Source organism: Nelumbo lutea, chromosome 5, assembly GCF_056320005.1.
Source record: "Nelumbo lutea isolate HS-2025 chromosome 5, American lotus-T2T, whole genome shotgun sequence".
NCBI lineage: Eukaryota > Viridiplantae > Streptophyta > Magnoliopsida > Proteales > Nelumbonaceae > Nelumbo > Nelumbo lutea.
In genome coordinates this window covers 44,116,061-44,140,395 of record NC_142688.1, presented here as the reverse complement: position 1 = coordinate 44,140,395, position 24,335 = coordinate 44,116,061, and the positions used below count along the sequence as shown (strand labels likewise).

The following is a 24,335-nucleotide window of genomic DNA, read 5'->3' as shown; positions in this document are numbered from 1 at the left end:
CCCACGTATCATCTTTTAGGTGGGCTAGTAACTTTCGTACTTATGGGTAAAAATGGTCAATTGTTTAATTTACCTAGAAAATACTTTTGATCAAAATAATATGGGTAAATGTTAGGGGGGTGCAATCAAGATGACGTGAACTGAATTTTGACATGTCTTGACTAAAATACTATTAGGTTTGAGTTCGACTCAAACTTTATTTGCTGGTTCAAATTCGATTCGATTAAATATTCAATGAGCATAAGTTCAGCTCAAAAGATCAAAGATGAATATATTTTTATAGCCAGGCTTGTGAGTTTTCAAGCTGAACTTTTTATTGGTTAAGCTCAAGTTCAAATGACTAATTGAGCTTACCTTGAGATTTCAGTAAAGTAAAATCGAACTCTAATTGAGCCTAACCAAACTCAAGTGAAAACTATTCAATTAGAGCTCGATTTGATTGCAACCCTACTAAATGCACTTGGGAAAAATTTACATGGTGAATGAATTTAGCCAGGTAAATGACTTCAAAAACTGAATGGGCCCTTGTAGTATGTATATGTCAGTCCAAAAAAAAAATATTATATATGTTTCATAATAATTCAGAAAACAAACATTGAGGGTTTTTTTAGTTTATAGTCAGAATTGGAATCAAAATCTCTTGGAATTGGAATGAGAATGGAATGGAATGGAATTTCACTCCTAAGGGAGGATAAGGGAATTCCGTTCCAGCAAGAATGGGAATGAAATCAGAATGACCCATTTTGTTTTGATTCCAGACCCCTATTCCCACGAACCAAATGGATCCTGAAATTTGATTTGCTTTTTTCCTTTTTTCTATTTATTTTAGAACTTCAACTGATGAAAAATATGGCACTTCCTCATTTTGTAAAATGTTGTATGGCAAATTGGCAATTCTTAGTTCATCCTCTAAGGGTCCATTTGATTTGTAGGAATTAGAATTAGTGTTGGAGTGGTCCATGCCATTTGGTTGGACAGAATTGAAATCCAATACCCATTCCTAACAAAATGGCATTCCCCATTTAAGGGAATGGTAACCAACTGAGTGATTCACTGGTATATTAGCTGGTCCGCTCCAGACTTGATGCAGAATCGATTCTCACAACGGCTGATTTGGGGAAAGGAGGGATTATTAGGCTATGTTTGGTTTGAAGGGAAAGGAAGGGAAACATAGGGAAACCAATACAAGGTTTGTAAAGGTTTCTCTACATTTCAAAAAAAAGAAAGAATGGGAATGGCCATTCCCAACAAATGAAAATCCCATTCCATCCAACCAAAAAAAAACAGAAAAGAAAAGAAAAACTCCCTCCCTCCTCTCTCGGCTAGTGGCTCAGCCGCCCCACAAGGTAAAGTCATCGCCTGAGCTACTTGCTCAAACTTAACTTGAACTTGATGCAATTTATTTGACCAATAAATGGTTCAACCTAGTTGAAGTCTATAATGTGTGAGACCATTAGCACAACCTAGGCCAAGCCCATTGGTCCATTATGCCAACCTAGTCCTTAGTTGGGCCATACTTTAATGGGCTAATGGCCCAGACTACTCTCAAGTCAGGATTTGCATTGCTAAATGGGTAATTTCTTTTTATGTAATTATCCTTTTGTCTTTTTGGTAACTTGTTACTCAAACCTAACTTAATCCAATTTGTTTGTCCCATAAATGTTTCTACTTAGCTAGCTGAAGTCTATAGCGTCCAAGACCATAAGCACACCTAGACCAGTCCATTGGTCCATTAGGCGAACCTAGTCCTCATCCTGGCCTTATACTTTACTGGACTAATGGGCTAGGCTACTCTCAAGTCTGGATTGCATTTCTAAATGGGTAACTTCTACTTATGTAATTGTCCTTTTTGGGAAGCTATTTGCTCAAACCCAACTTGAAATTAATCTAATTTATTTGACCCATTAATGGTTCTGCCTAGCTGAAACCAGCCCAATTGTCCATTAGGCGAACCTAGTCCTCATCCTGGCCTTATACTTTACTGGGCTAATGGGCTAGGCTACTCTCAAGTCTGGATTGCATTTCTAAATGGGTAAGTTCTACTTATGTAATTGTCCTTTTTGGGAAGTACTTTCTCAAACCCAACTTGAAATTAATCTAATTTGTTTGACCCATTAATGGTTCTGCCTAGCTGAAACCAGCCCAATTGTCCATTAGGCGAACCTAGTCCTCATCCTGGCCTTATACTTTACTGGGCTAATGAGCTAGGCTACTCTCAAGTCTGGATTGCATTTCTAAATGGGTAACTTCTACTTATGTAATTGTCCTTTTTGGGAAGCTACTTGCTCAAACCCAACTTGAAATTAATCTAATTTGTTTGACCCATTAATGGTTCTGCCTAGCTGAAGCCAGCCCAATTGTCCATTAGGCCATCCTACTCCCTAACGAGGCCTTTACTGGGCTAATGGGCCAGCCCACTTTCAAGTTTGCATTTACATTTCTAACTGGGTTTCTTCTACTTGTATATTTGTCCACTTTGGGAAGCTAGTTGCTCAAACATAACTTGAACATTTAATCTAGAAATTGTTCTACCTAGCTGAAATCTATAGTATCCGAGGCCATCAGCACAGCCTAGACCAGCTCTCATTATTTCTGTATTCACCTAGGCTAATGGGCCAAGGCCAAGCTACGATGTGATTCCTTGCATGTGAACAATGACTACAGAAAATACAGCAAAGAAATGGAAGCCTGTAGGGCCATTTCCCCTAAAATTAATTCAAAGTACGTTCATAATTGCATTCATGAGAGTATACTTCCAAAGGAGAACAAAGCCAACCCTTTTGTCTGTTCATTCTTCTCTTCTGACATTCGAAGGGTTTTTATTCTTTCTATTTCAAAGCAAACTCAAGTACCTAAGGCTCCGTTTGGGTAGACTGTAAATACAAATACAAGGTTTAAAAATATAAATATGGACTCACTCTTCCCAAACGGGCCTTAAAAAGAAAAATGATTTTTTAAAAATCGCTAGAAGGAGGGCTTGAACCTCCGACCTTGTGGTTAACAGCCACACGCTCTAACCAACTGAGCTATTCCAGCAATTAGTAATAATAATATTGTATATTCTATATAGTAAACTTTAAATCATACAAATAAGGATTGCTCCGCTGTAAAAATGACATGTAATTCCGTGGTCCTGATTTCGCGGAGAAAAAATATCAAAATAAAATCAAGTAGGGTCCACATGATAACGCCCACGAGGGACTCAACAGCTAGCCTACATGCTATATCCCTATATCCTAGGTGGACCTACAGTAACAAATAGGATACTATTCACGAGATCAACTAGAGCTGGCTGAGGAAGAGAAGGTAATCCGTGTCTACTCTCTCTCTCTCTCTCTCTCTCTTACCTTTTCGAACGTCTGGTTGTCTTTTTGTTTGGGCTCTTAATTGACAGACACAAACTCCCAAAACTGACTTCAAAATACAAAACAAAGATAACGTTTCCCTCCCTCCTTTCCAATCACCACATGGAATAAATCATTCGTACATTAGACCATTCTAATGTCCATTGGATCGGAATCTCTACCGTGGGATTATACAAAGCATTTTGATATATATATTATTGATTTGCTGGGCAAACCCCTCTTTCATAAATTAGAATAAAAAGATGAAAATTCTTTTTTTTTTTCTTTTTTGTCTATCAATTATCAAATATATCGGGCTGCAAAAGGGTCGTAGATCTTATAATTGAATTCAAATCAGATATTATACAATGGATATACAGCGGATTAGAATTGAATTCGGATTATAATTGGATATTAAAAAGTATAAATAAGTTAAGATAAAGATAATTAAAATATTATTTATTATTAATACAACATAAGGACCAATGACAGTTGTGTGAAAATACAACATGCGAACCAATTTTATTGATATATATAATGTGAGTATTAAGCATACTTCATATATATTTAATTCAAATTGGATTCAATTATATTGAGCTCTGCTATTGGTTATCAGCTCTCATTACCTTTTAAAAGAGTTATTCATAATTTCGTTGAGTTCAAATTCAAATTTGGATAATCAGATACCGTTTTACACCTTAATATTTCTTATAAAAAATACAAAAAAATAAAGAAAAATTATAAAAAGCTCTCCTACATTTACTCACAAAATATACACTTCTCTTATACTTTCATCCCAAAAAGGTGTTAGTACATTCTTTTTCTTTAAGCTTCATTTGGAAACGATATAAATGGAGTGTAAATTCTGGTTCAACATAAATTTGCACTAGTTCACTTTTGTCTATGTTTGGCAACATTACATTTATACATTGACAAATAACAGACTAATGCATATTTACATTGATAATAAGATGTAAAAGTACATCAATAAAAAAATAAGTAAATTCTCATTTAAGTGGGCCTTTGATAAGAAAAAAGTTTATGCTTTATTGAAATTCACGTTTGCATCCATTACAACTAAAAGTCTATTTGGTAAGAAGGTAATTATTTGTCAATGTAAAACTAATCCAACTTTATAATTTATATGAACCGTTTTGTACACTATATATTTACATCCACACTTATTTGCATTGTTTCCAATCACGGCGTTACTTTTTATCATTAAAAGTGTTAAAACTATCAAAATACTCTTTTTACCAAAAAAATCTTTACAACTCTACATTTGCTACTTTAATGCTCTGGAAGGAATAGTTCCCTCTATTCTCCTTAGAATAGAGTTGCTCATGGGCTATAACCCGTAAGGTTTGCATACAAGTTTGCTTGTAGGCTCAGGTTAGGGCTGTAAGTATTAGGCCCAAGGCTCTAGCTTTTGAAATAAGCCTAACCCAATAATATTAATAAATAGCCAATAATATTAATAAATAATATATATCAGTAATAGAAACCAGATAATAACTTATGTTTTATATGTGATTTTCTGATTTAGTTTGACGGTACAAAATATATTTATTGGATAGGGACAAGTTAGAAAAACATAAAATTAGAAAATAAAATTAAGATATTATATAGCATATATGATATACCGGGCTTTGGACTCGGGCCTGCACACGACGCGTGAATATGTCAATTTTAGACAGAGTGATAAAAAGGCTGGATTGAAACAAGAGAAGTGATTATCTTTTGTTAGGTATTTTAGTAAATGTAAATCTAAATGCAGTTAGTTGGTCATGGATAAATCTGATAGTTTAATAGGTGGGCCCGAGCCCAAATCAGACCCTATCATAAAGGAGATTCCAAAATCAATGTCCTAGTCACTCCACATGCCATGAACTAATGTATCATGGAACAGAATAAATGGATTCAGAAATTTAATATTTTTTGAATAAAATAATAATAAACAGTAAAGGCTAGTCTGGTAATTTCCGACACCAGCGAATTACTCGGGAGCAATTATTTGAAAGTACTGACTTCTGTTCTGATGACCCGATCAAGCTCACCCAATTCACGAGGCCCTCTGCCCGTCTCTGGTTACAAAATTTCCATACTCTACTGCTCTTTTTATTATTAAAATAAATTTAATTATTTTTTAGTGATAAATTCCTCACTATTCTAAGCTGTAGGGATTCTCCAAATGACGAATGAAATCTGCTGCATCTGACGAGTGAAGGAGAAGCAAGTAAAATAATGGGATTTCAAGGGATACAGTTGGCCAAATTACTCCTATGTCCTATTAAGCTTGGTAGGTTGTGCAGGATATTATCATGATCCTCTCTCTGACTCCTCTGATCTACTAGAAATTACAAGGAAACAAGGTGGCTTAGCTTGGAGACATCATTATAGATTTGGGTGAATCTAGTGTGACATGGGCTTGTACTTGTACACATGGCAGACATGCAGGATATCTGGACTACTTGATTCTAGGGTTTGGGGGAGCAATTGGGATGATTACAACCCTTCAATCCTTGGGTGGGACCCCCACAATGGAAATCTCAAATCTGGGCCACTTGATTTTAGAGTTATGGGAAGCAATTGGGATGATCACAACTACTTGGTTTTAAATTTTAAAGTGTTTTGGGATGCAATTGGGATGATCACAACCATTCAATCTTTGTGTGGGACCCTTCATCAATGGAAGTAGCCAGACAAAGGATTAACTCAGAAGGTTATAATAGTCATTGTGTGATTAGGGGTTAAGTAGTTGAATAGGGCACCACGTGAGACCCACAAATCTCAATCCAGGTGTCCTTGTACTTTTGCTGAAAAGCTTGTACTTACGTGTGAGTGGGCCCACCAATTGGATGGCCCAGATCAGTCAAACAGTGGACAACCCATATGTGCAGCACATATTATACGACCCATGTTTGCAGCCTTCACCAAACGTTTGTGGCTTTTGTGTACTTCATTTATCCATCCTCTACGCGGTTTTATATTCAGATTTCAGCGAGAGGGAGAGAGATTTGATGGGATAAAAGAAGGAAAAGAGAATCCTCTTTTTCATCAGACACAGGCTAACAGTGATTTATTTACAAAATACAGACACCCATTTATGTTAAAGAGAGCGATTCCCCGTGACTTTATCTGCAGAAAGATAAAAACGTGGCTTTAGCTTCATCATCCGCCATTGATCACTGTTTTTGTCTCTTCTCTCCCTTAACTTTTCTTTTCCTGCACACTATAAGAACGCAGTACACTCTCTCCTTTCCACTCTCAAACCTTCAAGGAGCTCTCTTCCCCCATCTTGATTTCTTCATCCTTCCATTACAACTTCAAAGAGTCAGGTACAAGGTTTTCCAGAGAGAGAGAGAGAGAGAGAGAGAGAGATTAGTATAGGTGGTAAGAAAGAGAACAGAGGAGTTGAAGAAGCAGAGCCAAGATGCCTAGTGCAGGTTCATTTCTGAGGCAGCTAAGTGGTAGAGATGGGACTTCATCATCAAACAGATGGAGCAACAAGAGAAGATATGGTGGAGGAGAAGGGTGCCAGAGAAGTCTGAAGCAAATGGAAGGGCTTAATATGTATGGAGGTGGAGCTGAGAATGGTGGGTTGGTTATGAGGAAGAGAGTGATGGTTGTGGTGGATCAGTCAGCCCGTTCCAAACATGCTATGATGTGGGCACTCACACATGTGACCAACAAGGGTGATCTACTCACTCTCCTCCACATTGTCCCCCCTCCTTCTCAGAGGGGTTCTGAAAGAATGTCAGACTCTTCTCCTTGTCTTGCCAACTCTCTTGGGTCCCTCTGCAAGGCTTGCAAACCTGAGGTATCTTTCATTCTGTGAGTGATGGGCATGTGTGTGTGTGTGTGAGAGAGAGAGAGAGATAGAGAGAGAGAGCTGCATTCCTTCTTTTTCTTTCTTTTCTTTTTCCCTTTTCTCAATACACTGTATTTTCATTCACAGTCACAGATGTAGATACTGTGTGGATTCCTTTCTTTGTTCTATCCTTCTGGCTGCAGACTTTTATTATTACTCCCTCTCTTTTTCCCCCTCACTTCTGCATTTTGACAGATGCTCAGATTCCATGCGGATCCCCATTCTTCTTTGCTCACTCTCTGTCATCATTTCTTTTTGGTTTTCTGGATTCTGAACGTTTATTTTCATTTCTATCTCTTCAATATAACCAGGTGGAAGTGGAGGCTTTAGTGATACAGGGGCCAAAGCTTTCAACAGTGTTAAGCCAAGTGAAGAAACTTGAAGTATCAATTTTGGTGTTGGGTCAGAAGCAGCCTTCTCCACTCAACTGGTGGGTAGCACTCTCATCTCAATCTTCATCTTTACAGCTTAAAACTTTTTTTTTTTCTTTTTCAATGCTCTGATGTTGTGGGCTTTTTGCAGCATGTGTGTTAGCAGCAGTGATGAGGATTTTGTGGAGCAGTGCATCAACAATGCAGACTGCCTTACATTTGGGGTGAGGAAGCAGAGCAGAGGCATGGGCGGGTACCTCATCAGCACCAGATGGCAGAAGAACTTCTGGCTCTTGGCTTGACCAACTACTACTAACAAGTTAACTTGAAGCAGAGGAGGAAAAACGTGTGTAGCATTGGATCTGGTTCTTCCTTCGTAGAGAAAACTGTGAAATGTGAATCTTCTAATCTCATGTCATAATAATACTACAGCTTTGTTCTATTTACCAAGTTCTCTATGTTAATTATCCTTTGTCAATGAGTTCAACCAGATGTTCTGTAGAAGCTTGGGTTATGGTTCAAATGAGGCCATATAACTAAAACCGAATTAGATCAAATTGTGTATCTTCTAAAGCTTTCATGATTCAACAATGAAACCAAAGGCTCTCTTATTCCATTATTTTGTTTCTAATTCCTTACGAGCCTAAATCAAATGTTCTGTAGATAGAGAATTGGTTATGGGAGGGTGGACCATCCACCCAAAATTGCATGGATAAGATTTATCTACTTTTACTGTCAGGGATGCCAATCTTGTGGGTAAATGGCCTTTCTTATGGATATATTTAGCCATCAGACCCGTCTCTTCTGTGATGACCTGATTATCGGCCATATCTAGTAAGTTGGGGGGTCCCCCCTTACGAGTCAAAAGAATGGGTTATAGGGGGTGGGCCACCCAATCCAATGTGAGGGCCATAAATCCAAATTGCATGGATGAGATTTATTAACTTCTATTATCAGGGATGCCCATCTTGTGGGTGCATGCCCTTTCTTATAATTTGATCCTAGCAATTAGATCTGTCTTTTTCTTATGGCTTGATCTTTGGCTATTTCTACTAAGTTGGGTCCCTCAAGCATTGACCCAAAACCCTTAACTATCTAGAGAGGGACAAGTCTCTCTGGAAGGAAGGGTGGCCATGATGAATAATAGAGCTTCTAATAGTTCAATGCCTCAGCCATGACAATCAAGGGCCCACAAGTCGTCCAGCTTTCCAACCATGAATACCAGCAGAAAATGAGGATTTGGAATTGGAAGTTAATGTTTGGTGATTTTGCCAAGTCACAATAGTCCCATGTACTACCGAAGTAGAGAGCTTGAGCTTTCTTGTCCCTATGGTAGCGTCTCGTAGAATAGAAGTATGGAATCACCCGGTGAATTACGTTAGCCAGTGTGGGTCCTCTCCACTGAGCGGTCCACGAGATGTTTTGAAATCCACTGTCGATGCAAACAAACCCTAGGCTCTAAGGGGGACCCATTAGAAAGGACGAATATTTCTGTGTAAAGCAAATGGGACCCATGAAAGAGGGACTGAGGGAGGACTGTGTCAAACCAGAGTGTTGGGAGCTCAGTTAATTCCAGTCTCTCTGGTCTCATCGGTTCTTCTTCTTCAGCCCCATTAGAGCCAAGCCTGTACCCAGGTAGAACCATCGGTCAACCCAGCAACCCGCCAAGCTATCTGGATTTTTCGATATGTTTATGTTCATGGAAATCCGGATCACATGGTGAACAACTGGGTTTTACAATGGTCCGAAATGCAGACCGGCTCAAAGTCAGAGTTTCCCTTGCTGGAATTGGCCAAGTACTACAGAACTCGATTCAAATCAGCAAGAATCAGCTCAAAATGGGGTTCAAAACTTCAAATCGTTTGGGTATTTGCAAGGGTTTCAACTTTGAACTTCGAACTTTGTAGCTTGTACAATTATTGAGGGTTGGCCAATTCAACACGGTTAAGCCGTATATATAGGTGCATGTCTGAGATAAGGGCAAATCTTAGATCTGGCCCACAGGAAATTTTCGGTTGGCAAAAGGGACAGTGAACTGTGGCTGGAGGCCCACTTAGAAGCTACCCAGCTGAATAATTTAGATTCTTTTGGTAGGAGATTTGGTCATCACTCATCAGACAACCTAGGGTACAACCGTACGAGAAACAGGGGAGGACCCACTCAAGAAACCGGCCGGTTGAACAGGCTAATGTAGGGCATGAGCCATGAAGCTACCTAATGGGTGTGGAACACTGCAGTCTCCAAGACGGTAGAAACCTCTCTTCCTGGGCCTTTTGAATCCAAATCCAGGGTTTCATAAAGCTAAATAGTGAAAAAGAGAAGGGGTAAGCAGCAAAAGGATCATATTAAGGTTGTGTTTGGTACCATTTTGTTTTTATCATGAAAGATTTAAGGTTGATTAATAGAAATTGGTGTCAAATATGAATTGTCAAGTCACATAATCAAAAACATTTTGGATTAATCAACTCTAAATGAAAATGATCAGTCCCCTACATGCAACTTTTTCAGTTGAAATGACTCCCTTATGTGATGTGATAATTCATATTTCTCATCATTTTCTATTCATCAACCCCAACCTTTCATGAAGAAATGACAATGGTACCAAACAGGTTTAAATGAGACATACCTCTATCCACATTTGATTTGTTAATATTTGGATTTGAATTAAATATTATCCATATAGGATTCAAGGTTCAAAATATTGATATTATATGCAAATCACAAGTTTTCAAATATCCATGCCTTTTTTAATTCATTATTTTGAAAATAAATATATTAGGAGGGGTTCTAATGTTTAAACCTATTTAAAACCCCTTAAATCCTAGTATTTAGCATTTCCATGATCCTGATGAAAATTGATACATGTATATATCAATATTTTGAAACATGTTGAGATTGTAATTGAGGATTGAATATCATTAATAAATTACATTAAAAATAATTAAAATATTATATATTATTAATAAAATGAACTAAAAATGACTTTAACCTTGATTCTTTCTCTTGCTCTGTTTGTCGGTGGTATGAAACTGCTGTAAATGCATGAGAGTGCAAATAGGCTGAATCGTCAGTTTTGACTGATCTTAGTTGTTTGGACTTTTGGAGAGTTATTTGTTTGGCAGTGAGACGGAAAGCAAAATGTTGTGGCCCCCACTTTATATGAGAGACAATTGAGATAAGAATAAGTCTTGGACTTCCAGTGAGCACAAATGAGACAAAATGTACAATCAGATGGGACAAACAAAAGGATGCAAAACTAAACTGCATGCAAAACTTATATCTGTTTCAAATTTGCAATGCAAACAAATGGTGCCTCATGAACAAAATTGAGTGGAGGTTAAGAATAACAGTAGGAGCCAATCTGGCCATGGTAAATGAAACTGAAGCAAGTCTAATCATGGGGCAGGAGTGCAGGACTAAATCCGAGAGCCTACTGCTCTGAGATCCTACGCGCTAGCCGAAAGAACTAGAGGACACTTTTGTTCAGGGAAATCTTAAGATGATAAATTGATTTAACGGAGGAAATCGACTGAGCAAGCTGATCCAACTGGTGCAATTTGAAGCTTCATTGATGATTACTTCTTCTGGTACTTAAAAGAATTGGGCATGAGCTTTAATTTAGCCTGTACGACAAAGAACTTTGGCTTTGTTGCTGATGCTGACTTTGGTATTTAAATCAATTAAATATAAAAAAATGTGAAAACCGAAGTCCAGAAATCTAGCCCCAATAAATCTGTTTTTCTGGGTCATGAAACCCATGAGTATTTGCCTCCCCGTTTACCCAGGAGAGACCACAAAAGTCTTGCTCACTGCCTCACTCCACCAGGGTCTTGGTCAAGTCTCATTTCTCAACAAACTTGGGTCCTCTTCTCCCATTGATTTCAATGCCTGCTCAAGCTGGAAGCCACTACCAAGGTTTTAGACCTAGTGGCTAAACAATGGATAATATACTTTGATATCAACTATCAAATGAGATTTGTGTGGAACAACGATATATTGGTAAGCAAGAAGCATAACTGAATCTAAATTCAACTAATGGGTGTTTACAGACAACAGATGGTTGTTTTTTTCCTTCCTTTAATCAAATGGTGGCATCATCTCATCTTTTCCAAACTAAACTTTATCATCGAATTTATCGTTTACAAGTGGGGTCATCTCCATCCGGCTCCGGTGTGTCTGGGGGGTTCGAGGTGTCCCCGGTGCTTGCTGGGAGAGCTTGTGCCTCACGTACCCATAGAATGTACAACCAATGAGTGTCACCCCACATCCTACAGCGTTCAAGACTGAGATTGGATTTCGGAATATCATCCATGAAACCAGAATAGCCACTGCAACCTGTAAACACAAGAAACAAAATCCATGAAGACAGGAAATTGTGAAGAACAGTTGGATAGGGACGCAAGAGTGAACCAATCCATCTTATTCATCTCACCTTGAGATTGCCAGCCACATTAAAAGTGACCGCAGTTGTTGAGTGAATTACATAAAAGATGGAGAAGTTGAGGAAGAAAGCCAGCACCCCGGAGCTGAAAATAATGATGAGTGAAGAGCAAACAGACTCATGTGTCTGAAACCAGTTAACGATTCCAGTCCCTTCAAGAAGAATTGCTGGGACTGCCAAGATCATGGTTGCAAAAGGTGCCATGTAATAAACGGTGTTTATGCTAAACAATACACAAACAGATCACAAGTCAAGCATGAATGGTGAGGTGAAATAGAATACAAGAAAACTGATACAAAAAATGTAGGAAAAACTAGGTAAAATATCATGTCTCAATACTACGACAAAAATAATGTGAACAACAAACATAAACAACTTGGTTTATGAGGTGAAGCAGTTAGCCAATGTAAATTAACCCCTATCCCCAGTCACCCCCACCCCATGAAACTAGCTATAACGTGACAAGTCCAAAGTTAAGATAAAGCAATGTTTAGCAATTACGACAGACAAACTTAGAACAAAGATAAATGTTTTGATAGTAAATTCCATCACCAGAGAGAAAGGTTCTTTAACTTGTTAAAGACAACAAGAACAGCCACACTACCTATCAAATTTGTATCCATGCAGCAAAGACTCTGCAAGAATAGTCTTTGTAGATGTAGCCAGGCAACCAAATAGAGCAGCACAAAATCCAAATATATTAAAACTAAGCTCTGTAACAGATGTGAGAAGAATTCCTCCTACAATGGGTACCAAAGAAGCCCAAATGCGCCAGTCAAAGTATTTTCTCCAGACTAGCCACTGCAGAATTACTGTTCAACATCATTGGAATCAATCAAGACTATGATAAATTAAACTAAATGAAAACTTGCACGAAGATTAAATGAATAGAAAACAAGATATCAACCTAACCTGTTGTTGCAGGAGTGAATGATTTTATAGTCTGCATAAAAGAAACTGGAATATATCGTAAGCTTACATTCCCCAAGACAATGTTGACGCAAAAAACAAATGACATTGGGAATATTCTTCTCCAACGGTCTTCAGGATCGACCTCAATCAGTGGCTTAAGCTTCAGCATTTTGATTACTATGCATGCTCCAAGAGCTGAGCATATGAAGTGGACGCATGATACTGAAAGAGGGAACTTGAAATCTAATTTCTGTACTTAGGATATATATCAGACTCTCAAAGATCCAACAATAACCATGTAAGTTTTAAGAAATGTGCAAGGATTAATCTTGCAATTTAGACACATGAATGCATATATTCAGAGAAAAGAAAGGAGCATAAAAGATTCTTCAAATCAATGAACAACCTAATGCAATTGGATCAAAATCAAGATTCTAGATTTTAAAATCAAGCTTATAGTTTATCATTACCTCCTGCTAAGTGCTAATCAAGTACCAGGTTTGTAGTCAAACATTTTCAAATGTTTTACAACATCTTGGGCTTTCTGACAATACACTACAATAAAAAATGGCAAAGTTAACCATACTGCATTCTGAACTTTATTCCCAGATACGGATGCAGGAAATGACACTGCTACTGTGCTACATTTTTACAAATTTGGCACATGGGTACAGGTTCCACCACTATAATATCAACTTCCTAAAATATAATCTTCTCTTGTGAATGGCTCAATAACTTGTTAGCCTGTATCATTGGGTGATCTTGTCTAGTTCTTTATTTTTCTGTTATTATATGATACAAACTAGTTGACATATTGTTGGCTCTAGCATTCTACCCAAGAATGGGCATCTCAGTATCATTTTTTCAAACTAATAACAAAAAGGCTATATTAAAAGTGATAGTCAATAAGGATATTCAGGTTTGAGCTGTATCTCAAACTGGCACAAAAAAGATTTTTCTCAAAGGCTCAGTATGGAAGTGCAAATACAAATATGCACTGTGCAAAACCTTTGTATACAACATTTCTAAACCTTGTATTTACACTGTACATATTCGTGTTTGCACTCTTCCCAAACTGAACTAACGTTTCAGGGAGAGCTATTGAATGTTTTTAACTTATTTTGTGTTAATTACAATTTCTTTCATATCCTTTCCTGTTTTTCTCCCAATAATACTTATAAATACCTCCTTGTTAGTCTGATCTGATCTAACAAATGAAAATTTCTCCTTTTTCCTCTATTTTGCACTGAAGTAAGACATGGCTATATATTTCATTGCAATACATAAGCACTTGAAAGTACACGGTAGAATAGAGGAAAAAGGGGAAGAAGAAAAAGACAAAGTTCTCTCGGCATCATTGCTTCCAAACATGCAAAAGAAAAACATGAGCACAATTAGATTTTACAATAAAAAAGTAATGAGACCGGTGTTAATTAAGCAACAAAGTAATCTTATCTGACTAGCATTTGTAAGTCACAAATGTTCTGATGTCCCCCAACAGATTCTTCCCTTTTCTGGTCCCTCTTAAGTATTATTCAATCTCCGTTTTTAAAACTAATTAACTAATGATGGTAATCAAGCCTTAAGTATAAATCTGTTTGATTATTGGTGGTTGTAGCTTAGGCAACCCTGGATGTTCAGGTATTGGAGGGGCACTAGAGAACAAGAATGTAAAATCCTATTAATTTATACGTTGTTAATTGGGAATCGGACATTAGTTTGGGCTGAATTGTTAATCCTTTTTCAAGGTGTGATATTGGAAGTCTCACAGGGTTAATAAAAGATTGGAGATTGAAAGAGGAGTGGTATAGTTCACTGACGAGATTTACAGTCCTTGGCTGCATATTAACACAAGAAGGAAATTTAATTATTGGGACACACTGTTCATTAAAATGAGAATATCGTTGGTGAGTCTTCCAGCAAAGAAAGAATCAAAGACCCCATGGCTTGCACATTGTCCTCAAGCAAAGAAGGAAGACCAAAAGTCAATTGACAGATATCATCGAGGAGTGGAGCAATTAACATTATTTTGAGCTTCAAATATGCTTTTATATAAAACATTGAAGGTTGCAGTTAGCTTTGTGATTTCATCTTAATTCTAACAGTTTCAGTTTCTTCCTTGCAGGAATTCTAGGAGTTAATATATGCTAGCTTTTGTTATTATTATTATTATTATTTAACTTGAAGAATTAGAGAAAGGATCTTGGTATTGCATGAGTTTAAGACAAGTTTCACACCTTGCTGACTGTTAGATAGGGGTGGCAATTTCTTACCCAACCCACTGAACCCACCCATTTACTTAGCGGATTGAAAATGGGTTGATTCACCCAATGGATCAATTTCAATGGGTTGGGTCGGGTTGTTGGGATCCATTGGGTTAGCTACTAATTATACAAGTGTGAATTCTCTAACAAAATTTTCTTTAATTTTCTTCATTCAAGTCAAACAATTCATAATTAATGCATTAATTTCTAATTAATTATTAACTAAAATTAGTTCCAATTTGAGTCAACACAGTTCACCCAAATCAACATGAATCCAAACTCAATCAAATGGTTCAATGGATTAATCTGGTTTGGATAAGTTGGTTCACCCATACCTGTTTGGAATTAACAAAAACCCAATCAATTGGTTCAATGGCCCAATCTGGTCTGATTTGATTCTTGCCCAAATGACCCAACTGTACCCAACCCAAATCAACCCAACGACCAAGCAATTTGACCCAACCCAAAGCAATTTGGACTGGTCTGGCTTGAATCGACTTGATTCAGATCCGAATGAGCTGGTTGCACCCATTGCAAAGCAGCCTGGGAGTGGTTAGTTCAGCTTGATTTGGTTTACGTCGACAAGTCTGATTTGAGCTTGAACGGTTTGACCACTCTTGATGCAATTAGCTTGAATATGAACCCAGTTAGATGGTTCAAGTTGGTCTGGTGTGATTTGGACCCAAGTGGTTCAACCAAACCCAAAACTCGAACCTAGTCAAATGGCTCCAGGTGATTAATTGCTTTTAAATTCTCCTTATAAAATAATGTGCATGTAATGTGATTTGAACCTTAAAACACGTGTGAAAGGCGACCACCATTACCACTAAGCTATGACCGACTTATTTGTCAAAAGGGAGTTGGATATTAGTTTATAGTGTCACAAACTAAGTTGTTACAAGGTTAATGGGCTGGGTGGGTTGGATTGGGTCAAAGTGGGTTTGGGTTGAACCAAACCCATTTAATTTTATTTAAATGGGCTGGGTTGAAGTTAAACCGAAACCCAACCTGCCCAATTGCCACTCCTACTGTTAGTGTATCTTGTTTTAAAAATTTACATCTCAACAGAAAATATCCCTTTTAGCTTAGCAGAAGCAAGTTGAGCCTGTGCCCATGCATTGAGAGAACACAGAATCAAGAAGCGGTTACTAAACCTGTGTTGTAGCAGAAACAGTATCCTGTGTTCACAGACCGCAAGACCAAACTAGAAGTTCACTCCACTGTCTCTAATGGCATATCTTCATGCTAGTTCTAGAATATATTGATGATGAGTTCAACAAAAATATTAACACCTATAATGCATTCTGAAAACTCATTTTTTAGTTATGTTAAAGAAGGCCAAGTTGAATCCATTCCAAGGCAACAATAGTTTGTGGAAGTCCTTTGATGTGTCAACGTGTTACTTACAAGATTAATATCTGTAAAGGCCTGTTGTTATCGGTATCCATAGTCTTTTGTCCAGGTGATTATTTGTAAAATATTCAAAAGTCTCTTTATGTGAGGGTAATCTAATGCAGGACCAAATGCTATGACAGCAAGCTAACAGATACAGAATAAGCCTGCAAAAATAGAAAAAAAGACCTAAAAATCATCACCTAGAAGAACTATTGGGAACCAGCAGCTGATCGCTTCTTGAAGGAATTCATTCCATTGAGAAAATTAGAACCACTTCAACAGTAGAAGCAGAAACTCTAACATTATTATTTGATGTCAAAAAGAAAGGACTTTAAAAATATTTATAAGCAAAGAGAGGAGGGGATGGTAGCCTTTTTCCTTGTCTTTCTGATTTCAAAACCAGCTAAAAAATGCTACCAACAAACTAGTACTAGGACAAATCCTAGCTGGAAAAGAGCTAGGACTTTGACTCGAGACATATCTTTGTTAACTTTAGGGGTGGCCACGAGCTGAGCTCTAAAAGAGTTATGGCTCGAAGCTCGGCTGAAACCGAGCCGAGCTCGAATACACACACACACATATATATATATGTATAATAAAAATATTATAATTTTTAATTATTATAATTCTTAATTTTTTAAATATCAAATAAAAATATTTTTTATTTTTATAAAACATTTTTTTTCTCAAATTGAGCTCGAGCTCGAGCCTCGTACTAATCGGCTCGGCTCGGCTCAAATCCACCCCTAGTTAACTTAATGACTATGCCCTTACTGATATAATTCTGACATACTAACATAGGTCTTAATCCATTTAGAAAGCAAACTTCTAGTGTAATCAGGAAAACCAAAACTTCTAATACAAATAGTCAAACTACTAATGACCCAAACATTAGAAAATAGCGACTGAAAAATTATAGAAATGCCTGTTTTATCTATAAATAAAAATTCAAAATTTTCAGATTCGACTCAGTGGACAGACATTATGGGTACAAAATGAACAATGTAATGATGTTGCAAGCCTCAAATCTAAATGGCAACAAATATGGAGTGAATTGAACCAAGAAGCAAATTAAAGTGAAGAAATCTAGAAAAAGAAGAATCGTCACCCAAAGACATTTCCAATGTTATTATTAATGTCAACAAAAAAACCTTCCCAAGAAAAGATAAGAAAAATTCTCAACTTACTAAAGAGCATACAACTCATTATGCAAGGTGTTGCCAGCGGCTGTAGTGTGGTCAATCTGGTTGGAAAGAAATAGGAGGCTTTTTGAAGATAATTTTAGGTCAGAGGAGGAAGTCTTAAAGAGCATTTGGGGAAGGTTACACTCACTCACAAATTGTTCAAGAATTGTCCTTACAGTTATTTTTTTGAGCACAGTAATCTTTTTGTATGATGTTCATATAGTGGTTTTTGGGATGTACAAAGTGATTTTCTGTCTTGTCCAGCGTCTCATTGGGCAATGCTGTATCCTTTTCAGTTTGCTTTAATGAAATACTTTACCTTTTCTCTCAAAAAAAATATGCTGTATCCTTTGCTAAGTAGGCATTTTGAAGAAACTAATAAGACAGAAGATGATTATAATAAGCTTAACTTACATCTTCTGTCAGATTAATAACCATTAATGTGTGGCCTGTCTTCTGGTCTTTTACATGGCAACATACGAAGAGCTGTAATTACTAACTGCCTACCATTCTTCTATTTGCAATTTAAGATCCCCGTAACAAAGTATATTTGATACTTTCTAAGTTTCATTTTGTATGTTCATATAGTGGTTTTTGGGATGTAAAAGGTGATTTTCTGTCTTGCCCAGCGTCTCATTGGGCAATGCTGTATCCTTTTCAGTTTGCTTTAATGAAATACTTTACCTTTTCTCTCTCTCTCAAAAAAAAAAAAATGCATCCTTCTGTAACAGGCTAGTGCCTGTGCCTTAGCTAAGTAGGCATGCAAACTTAACTGTGAGATGAACTTAGATCCTGCTAATAATAGGTCTGTTGATTAGGCATTTTGAAGAAACTAATAAGACAGAAGATGATTATAATCAGCTTAACTTAGATCTTCTGTCAGATTAATAACCATTAATGTGTGGCATGTCTTCTGGTCTTTTACATGGCAACATATGAAGAATTGTAATTACTAACTGCCTACCATTCTTCTATTTGCAATTTAAGATCCCCATAACAAAGTATATTTGATACTTTCTAAGTTTCATTCCAGATATCATCTTGTCGCTGAAATATATAGCAGCAGAAAAATGAACAATCCATGTCCATTAGTTGAAGCTTTAACAGTGTCAAACCGGGGGGGGGGGGGGTAGATGACCTTAGTTCAAAAGTATGCTCCATTACTGAAATAGATAGACATCTACTAAGCTAGAACAGAGAAATTAAGCTTAGTTATGCAAATGTCATACATATCAAGAAGAAAGAGGATCTCAATGGGAGCATGTCAGAAGCAAAGGAAAACCTTTATAAAGGGGATGCTAGCTGCCAGATTAGAGGGTTTGAAAATGCTGATAGAATTGAGCATCATCAATTTATCAGCAATGTCCCTACTCCTTAGACAATTGGTTCATATCAGAGTTCAAATTCAAAATTTCAAAGTGAACCCAAATGTGACATCAACTGGCACATATGGAAGTTTCTTATTTGGAATAAGTTTTTCAAGATAGCAAGGCATTAACATCTTGTTACAGAAAGCAAGGTGAATCTAAATTCATAGAATAAAGCAAGCCCAAACTGAACCCAAGGAGTAATGAAATAGTTACATCCAAGTAGTCAGGAAGAACAAGCACATTGGGTGCATCTCCCTGAGGTAAAGTTCAGAGATCTATAACACGTATTCACTGTTTAAAATTAATAAAATATTGAACTGCAAATCGGTTTACAATCTGCCTATAAAATTGGAACATCAAACACTGCATAGTGAAAAAAAAACGAAAAATAGAAAAAAAACGGCGAACAAGAATAATGAAGTAAGCTTCCCTCTACTATCAGGTCTATACAGTGGCCACTTTTCATGCCATAAATAGTCAAGTTTTATAAACAAATCAATAGTTCATTCCCTTGTCACAGTAACCAGAAAAATTATAAATAAACTTATAAATCATGAAATTAGATGGAAACAATGACTCAAAGACAACGAACAAAAGCGAGCATCCTTCAACAATCAAAATCATCAAAAATCCAAAATTTAGTAATCAATCGAAAAGATAATACATACCCATAAAATTTTGAAAAATAAAAAGCATGCCCATTTAACAGAATTGAGAAAGGAACAAACTTTGGCAATAACAGAACGCGGATACTGACCTGAAAGATCCATTTGTTCATGATAATCACTGTGACATTAAAACCCCACCATTGAAGAATAGAAAGAAGAGCTCGAAACATGCTCCACTGACACGAGATACTTTCCTCCATGGATCCTCAATGACCCACCGAATCAAAACCTCAAAAGAATAAAATGAAATAACAGAACCCGAGATCAGTAACGGAACAAGAGTAACGTCAACAACAAGAACGAAGCCCACATTAATGCTGTTCTTCCCAACTGACTCTAAGAGAGAAACGGCAGAAACGAAATGAAAAGTAAAAGAAAATCAAACTGGCGCCCCCAAAGAAAAAGACAGAAGCAATTAACGGGTCTGGAGGAGCAGAAGAACAGCAAACATGATATCAGAGGAGCAATGAGAACCCTAATTGGGGGCTTCAACGAGGAGGCTGAAGAGGTGGGAAGGGAGGAGGGCGTGGAGGAAGAAGTGTTGAAACGGTGGAGGTGGCTCTTCTCCCATGTGATGGTGATGGCATGAAGTGTATGTTTCCTGGAAATTTAAAAGTCATTACCAATTAGATTTCGGAACGTCTTTCTTTGCTTTCTACTCATCACACGACATGAAATTCCCAATTCTCTGTTTCTTCTTTGTTTTGGTAAAGTTCACCGCTTCGCCTCTCTCTCTCTCTCTCTCTCTCTGGTTCAGACAGAACCGGGTCAGTGGTCTGGGGCCTTGGCCTGAAGTGAAGAAACCAAATTAATGGTTGTGCAATTGAATGGACGGTTCTGATCAATTAGAAAGAACCCTTGATCATATTTGCAGTTTTGGCTTCACCCCAGAAGGCCAGAATTCTTGTTTTCTTCTTATATGCTCAAAGGTCCTCCCTTGATTGGAAAGCAGCATTCAATATGGAGCTGAAATGGGGCCCAATGAGCTTGATGGCAATCTTCTTGTACCATGAAAACAACAAAAGAATGCGTTGAGATAGAGGCAAAATGAGAGGCCACACCACAAGCCCAAATGAATGGTGGGAGTAATTTAACCCCTAGTTTGGGAAAAGGTTGGCAGGAACCTCCAAGGACACATGGTGAAAGCTGCAGGAACCTTGGAAAAAATAAGGGGAATATTCCTCTTCATAGAAGTAATGGAACCTTTTCCTAACTCTGGGGATCCCTTCCATTTAGTTGAATTAAACAATGGAGTGGAAATTTGAACACCACAAGTAGGGCACAGTAGCTTAATATGACAGTCCATAATAAAATTAAACAGTTTTCTCTTTTGCAAATTTACTGCCTTTAAAGGGTACAATGAAGCTTTATTAGGTCATATTAATGGCTTGTGCACTGTGAAAGGAGACAACAGTTATGTGGGGCATCAAGAGGGAGTCAGTGGCTTTACTATTTGGTGGGGATTCACCAAGCTAAGAGATATTCTTTTTACAATCTCAACATGATCCATTTGGCCGGTCTGTTTAGTGGGTGTTGATTACCATAAAAAAACAGTTTTATGCTTTGTCATTTTGTGTTTTACATCTGATACCATTCCCTTAATAGAAATTTTTAATCTCAACTCAAGCTTTTATCTTGGGTCCAGAGTCAGACCCATGTAAGAAATTGATTAGGGAAGGAATCAGCTTGTGCAATTGACCCAACTTGCATTGTCTACACTATTTTTTTTTTTCTGTAAGTGAAGAAAAAAGATTGTTACTGTTCAAAACAGTCCAAAGATGATGTAATGATATGGACCATGTGGTTAAAGTTCAACTGGTGGTGCTGGCTTTTGGGGTAGGCAGTTTGGTAGGGATGACCCACTCAGTGTGGACATGACCCAATTAAGACATGGCAGGTTGTCAAACCTCCATGCCTAAATGTACAGGACATGCTCCAATAAACTAAGATCAAAAGCTTTCTAAGGGACTAGTAAATGATTGTAGGGTCTCCCATAGTCCCACTTTATGGCCTCTCTGACTGTAAACTTAGTAACTTTATAACTTTCGTCCCATTTATTGCTTCTTCATTTCTTAGATGACAGCTGACAATGTTTGATCTGGTTGATTGGCTTCTTGACCTTGGACAACGTTTGGCTGTAAGGGGTCAGTAAATGCAAACTAGTACCTGGCAAGTCTTGTTAGGGCAGTTAATTTGACTGAACCTAACCTGGTTTTGGTTACAGACTTACAGGTACAGTAAGTCTAGCTAGAAGCCTGATCCTATCTTGTATAGTTGTATGGTCCCGGGTGACCCACTTTTACTGTATCAACTGATCATGACAATTAACATATACACAAACCTCTGGACTTGTGTTCCTTTGGTGAAGTGGAAACTAAGAGTTAGTTCCTTTGGACTTGAAGTGGTAATTGAATATTGAAGTTGAAGCTATAAACTAAGAAATGTTTTGTTTTCTTGAACTCAAAGTGGCCATTCCGTAATCTATTGAATGTGAATTAGAACAGCAGAAAAGTTTCTTCCCCAATTCGTTGGTGCACAGGGACAGCAATGCAATAGAACTGCATTCATATGAATACATCCCTCCAACATATGCCAACTGTTAGAAAATTTTCGAGGAAAAACCCTGTGAACAGTGTGGATGAGGCTACTGGCCTGAAACTTGTCTCATGAAGCTCTCCCTTTTTTCCAATCTATTCTGCAATCTTGGGTTGTTTAAGTTTTATTTTCCAAATGCTTAATCTAGCAAAGTCCTGCTCAATCGACAAGGGAAATATACCAAAACAATAAGTCAAGTGTTCTTGTTGAACAAAATAAGGTAAAAAAGCATACTTATTCAACATTTTGGCATAGTAAATCTATGTTGTAGCTCAATGAGTCTAGCTGGTTCTTGTCTCAATATGACTATTTCCATTTTGTGGGTTTCAACCAAGTAGCCATCTAAGTAAGCACATGACAATGAAACCATTTTGACCTTTTCTTTATTGTAAAATATCCAAGAAACTTAAGACCTGATATATATATAGGGGATTGACCAGACACAAATATCATGTTTCTACTACTAAAATCCAGCAAATGAAATATTTCTTTCATCGGCCAACATCTCAAAGGGCTAGTGGATGCAGAGCAATTCTATGGCACATAAACATGTTTCAACTTTCAAGGTACCAGTACTCCAAAAGCAGCACTAAGACACTAAGTTTTATAAACTTGGGCTGTAAATATTGCCCCCAAGACTAGGGGTGCAATTTGGGCAAGTTAGCTTGAGTTGAACTTTTGTTAAATCCTGAATGAGCACCTAAAGCCTGGGCTCAATACAGTGTTAAATCTTCAACTTAATTGGGTACCCAACTTGCATTCCTGCCCATGAATAGTCTACATGATCAGCCTTCTTAACTTTCTCCTTGATACGAATTACTTTCTATTTCTTGAACCCTTGCCACATTTTAAATGACACAAATCAAATTTGTCGTCGGAAAGCACATTGTAGAGGTAAGGAGTGAAATGCATTTTGGATATATTGACCGTCACCTACTTCTTTAGTTAAACCCTTTCTAGGCTTTTCTCCAACATGGGTAGGGATGTCAATGGATCCGGTTAAACCGTAAACCGGGCTTAGGGTTGAATTAGAGTCAGGTATATTGGGGTATAAGGTCAAGTTAGGGTTTTGATACCTCAAAAAGGGTCGTGTTTGTTTTCACTATCCCAACCCACTGGTTCATGATACCTCCTTCATACATACAGTATTTTTTGTCACTTGGTATGACTTCTACTCCAGTGACAAAGTTTAGGATTTCTTTCATTAGGGATGGCCACGAGCTGAGCTATTTACGAGCTATTTGAGATTGGCTTGTGAAAAGCTTGACTCAGCTCGGTTTCAACCGAGTTTCAAGCCTAATTTATAAGCTCGTTCATTAATCGAGCCAAGTTCGAGCTTACTAAAGCTCAGCTTGTGAAGCTCGTAAGCTGAGTTCAAATAATAATAATAATAATCAATTATAGAAAATAATATATATAATAAAAAACATTATATATAATATTTATATATATAATAACTAATTATTATACTTCTTAATTTTAAATATTATATGTAATATTTATATATAATATTAATTTTAAATATCAAATAAAAATAATATATATATATATATATTATAAAATATTTTTCTCAAGTCGAACTTGTGCCAAGTTGAGCTCGAGCTCAAGCCTTGTATTGCCTTGGTGAGCTGAGCTCGAATAACTAGCTATTCAGCTCGGCTTAGCTCGAATATATCCCTACTTTTCATATTTGTTAATGGGGTTAGGCCGCTAGGGTTTTGAAGAGGTAACATATTGAAATGCGGTCAGGGTTAGGGTGAGGGATAGCTCATACCGAACCCAATCTGTCAAAGATAGTATCCAATCCATCCCTCTCAAGATCCCAGATAGTTGGGATCAAATAAGGGCAAGTGGGCAACTAAGATTTTAGGTATTTGCAAATATGAATCGTGGCCTCACTGATATTTCAGGTTCCATTTA

General features: G+C 37.3%; 2 protein-coding genes and 1 non-coding gene across 7 annotated transcripts; 1 reads left to right on the top strand and 2 right to left on the bottom strand.

Annotated features, from left to right (window-relative positions):
* Nucleotides 1-2,962: 2,962 nt before the first annotated feature.
* Nucleotides 2,963-3,036, bottom strand: TRNAN-GUU (transfer RNA asparagine (anticodon GUU)). The gene has a single exon. It is a non-coding gene; the product is annotated as a tRNA-Asn (tRNA).
* A 3,245-nt stretch (nucleotides 3,037-6,281) lies between these two features.
* On the top strand, nucleotides 6,282-8,205 carry LOC148852060 (uncharacterized). The gene is made up of 3 exons (XM_088947434.1): nucleotides 6,282-7,164; nucleotides 7,527-7,645; nucleotides 7,738-8,205. Exons 1-3 carry the CDS (start codon nucleotides 6,778-6,780, stop codon nucleotides 7,886-7,888), a joined length of 657 nt encoding a protein of 218 aa, XP_088803560.1. The 5' UTR covers nucleotides 6,282-6,777; the 3' UTR covers nucleotides 7,889-8,205.
* Nucleotides 8,206-11,580: 3,375 nt separating this feature from the next.
* On the bottom strand, nucleotides 11,581-20,884 carry LOC148852059 (UDP-galactose transporter 1-like). 5 transcript variants are annotated; one of them, XM_088943431.1, is made up of 6 exons: nucleotides 20,444-20,884; nucleotides 19,910-20,049; nucleotides 12,940-13,189; nucleotides 12,632-12,839; nucleotides 12,019-12,250; nucleotides 11,581-11,921 (listed from the first exon to the last, which is right to left on the bottom strand). In XM_088943431.1, exons 2-6 carry the CDS (start codon nucleotides 20,018-20,020, stop codon nucleotides 11,700-11,702), a joined length of 1,023 nt encoding a protein of 340 aa, XP_088799557.1. In that variant the 5' UTR covers nucleotides 20,021-20,049; nucleotides 20,444-20,884; the 3' UTR covers nucleotides 11,581-11,699. The 5 variants fall into 5 exon arrangements, with proteins under 5 accessions (XP_088799557.1, XP_088799559.1, XP_088799560.1 ...); XM_088943433.1 differs by having other exon boundaries at nucleotides 12,940-13,161; XM_088943434.1 differs by lacking the exon at nucleotides 20,444-20,884 and having other exon boundaries at nucleotides 12,940-13,214; nucleotides 19,910-20,416.
* Between the last annotated feature and the right edge of the window lie 3,451 nt (nucleotides 20,885-24,335).